General features: G+C 51.9%; 1 protein-coding gene across 1 annotated transcript; it reads right to left on the reverse strand.

Annotated features, from left to right (window-relative positions):
• Window positions 1–523: 523 nt before the first annotated feature.
• On the reverse strand, window positions 524–1,456 carry LOC308050621 (olfactory receptor 14J1-like; the record flags this gene model as incomplete). The annotated part of the gene is made up of 1 exon (XM_080360779.1): window positions 524–1,456. The coding sequence occupies one exon, from the start codon at window positions 1,454–1,456 to the stop codon at window positions 524–526; it is 933 nt and encodes a 310-aa protein (XP_080216905.1).
• Window positions 1,457–2,360: the final 904 nt, after the last annotated feature.

Raw genomic sequence — 2,360 nt, forward strand, 5'->3', positions numbered from 1 at the left:
CTGTTCTTTATGGAATTACTTTTACAAAGACCATCTCTGTCACAGCAGTGCCCATTGCCTGTCCCTGCCTGCGCCCACAGCACTGACACACAGCAGGACGGTGACCAAGCTGCCAGAGCACTCAGGCCTTGCACCAACACCAGGGATGAGAAGGAGAGTGTGGAGTGGAACCAAAACAGCTCTGGAAGAACAAGCGCTGCTGCTCCCTGGCAGGGCTGTCACGATGGACTCTTTTACCCTTCACCCATCACAGGAAGTGTCCCTGCAGCTCCAAAAGGCCTTCCAGGAAGGATCTAGTGAAAATCAAGTCACTACAGGAGCCTTTACTTTGTATAAATACACACAGATCATGGCTCCTCATTTACACAACCAGGGGTTATAAAAGAAAAGCAGACAGTGTTTTAGCAAGGGGAAGACAACATTATCAGAATAAAAAAATGCCAACAACAACAGCAAATACAGATGACAAGCTGGACTTGTAGCAAGTTACATTTAAACTTCTATGTAGAAGCAGATGAGCAGTTTATTGCCTCAGAAAACACTCAGTTAAGAGTTTCCACAGGGCATCCTTGAGCTCCTGGTTCCTCATGCTGTAGATGAGGGGGTTCACTGCTGGAGGCACCACCGAGTAAAGAACTGACACCACCAGGTCTAAGGATGGAGAAGAGCTGGAAGGGGGCTTCAGGTGGGCAAACATGACAGTGCTGAGGAACAGAGAGACCACGGCCAGGTGAGGGAGGCAGGTGGAAAAGGCTTTGTGCCGTCCCTGCTCAGAGGGGATCCTCAGCACGGCCCTCAAGATCTGCACATAGGACACCACAATGAACACAAAACACACAAATGATAAACAGACAGTGACTACAATAAGCCCTAGTTCCCTGAGGTAGGAGTGTGAGCAGGAGAGCTTGAGGATCTGGGGGATTTCACAGAAGAACTGGCCCAGGGCATTGCCCTTGCACAGGGGCAGTGAAAATGTATTGGCCGTGTGCAGCAGAGCATTGAGAAACCCAGTGGCCCAGGCAGCTGCTGCCATGTGGACACAAGCTCTGCTGCCCAGGAGGGTCCCGTAGTGCAGGGGTTTGCAGATGGCAATGTAGCGGTCGTAGGACATGATGGTGAGGAGCCAATACTCGGTTGAAATGGAAAAGAGAAACAAAAATAGCTGCACAACACATCCTATGTAAGAGATGGCCCTGGTGTCCCAGAGGGAATTGGCCATGGACTTGGGGACAATGGTGGAGATGGAGCCCAGGTCGAGGAGGGCGAGGTTGAGCAGGAAGAAGTACATGGGGGTGTGGAGGTGCTGGTCCCAGGCTATGGTGGTGATGATGAGGCCGTTGCCCAGGAGGGCAGCCAGGTAGATGCCCAGGAAGAGCCAGAAGTGCAAGAGCTGCAGCTCCCGTGTGTCTGTGAATGGCAGGAGGAGGAACTGGGTGATGGAGCTGCTGTTGGACATTGGCTGCCTGTGGGCATGTGGACCTGTGCAATGAGGAAAACGCAGTGACAAGTTAGAGAATAAACAGGCTGTTTCTCATGCAATACAACTTCACTGATGGAGGGATGTTTCAGCTCATTCTCTCTTTCTACTAACTGAGAAAAACTGTTTATCACTGTTTAAAACGCAGCTTGGGCATCTGGTTTCCATGAACAGACCTTTGAGGTAAGATTCACTGAACTCGTTTCAGAACAAAAACTGACCCACATCTCCACCCCAACCCCAGAGAGCAAGAGCACCAGGGACAGGTGGAGAAACAGGGAAGGACACTGCAGTGCTACCAGAAAATAAAGCAAGGACAGAAAGGCAGACGGGCATGCTGTGGAACCTTCTCCTGACCCGGCTGTGCTGCTGCTACTCACATAATGAAACTGTAGAGCAAGTACTTTTAGCACCTTTTTTGTGTACCACGTTCTAGGAACTCTTCACCTGGTGGTCCAGCTGCTGAGGTGGAGACTCGTGACCTGGATCCCATGGCTTTGGGGCAGAGGGTCTGCTGGGGAGGAGAGGAGACCAGGGGTTGCACTGGGAAATGTGTCTGCACTGGAAAGGATGTGAGAGACGTTCCTAAATCCCATCCCCACCATTTAACTCGTCCTGCCCATGTCTGTCCTGCCTGCAGCTGTGTGTCTGTCCCTGGTTTGCTCCCTGTCAGTGTCACAGACCCCGTCCCACGCGCTGTGTGCTCAGCTCTGTCCTGCTCACACCTCCTGGCACTGCCCAGGGGCAGCTCTGTGTGTGCAGGGGCTCAGGAGCAGCTCAGACACGTCCTAATGAGAACTGGGCTCTGAGCGTCTTCTCCAAAGAGAGAAATAAATCCCCATCTCCCACTGCACACCCAGACGAGCAAGAGTGGAAAACTGAA

Source organism: Nesoenas mayeri (assembly GCF_963082525.1).
Source record: "Nesoenas mayeri genome assembly, chromosome: 29".
In the NCBI taxonomy this organism is placed as follows: Eukaryota; Metazoa; Chordata; class Aves; order Columbiformes; family Columbidae; genus Nesoenas; species Nesoenas mayeri.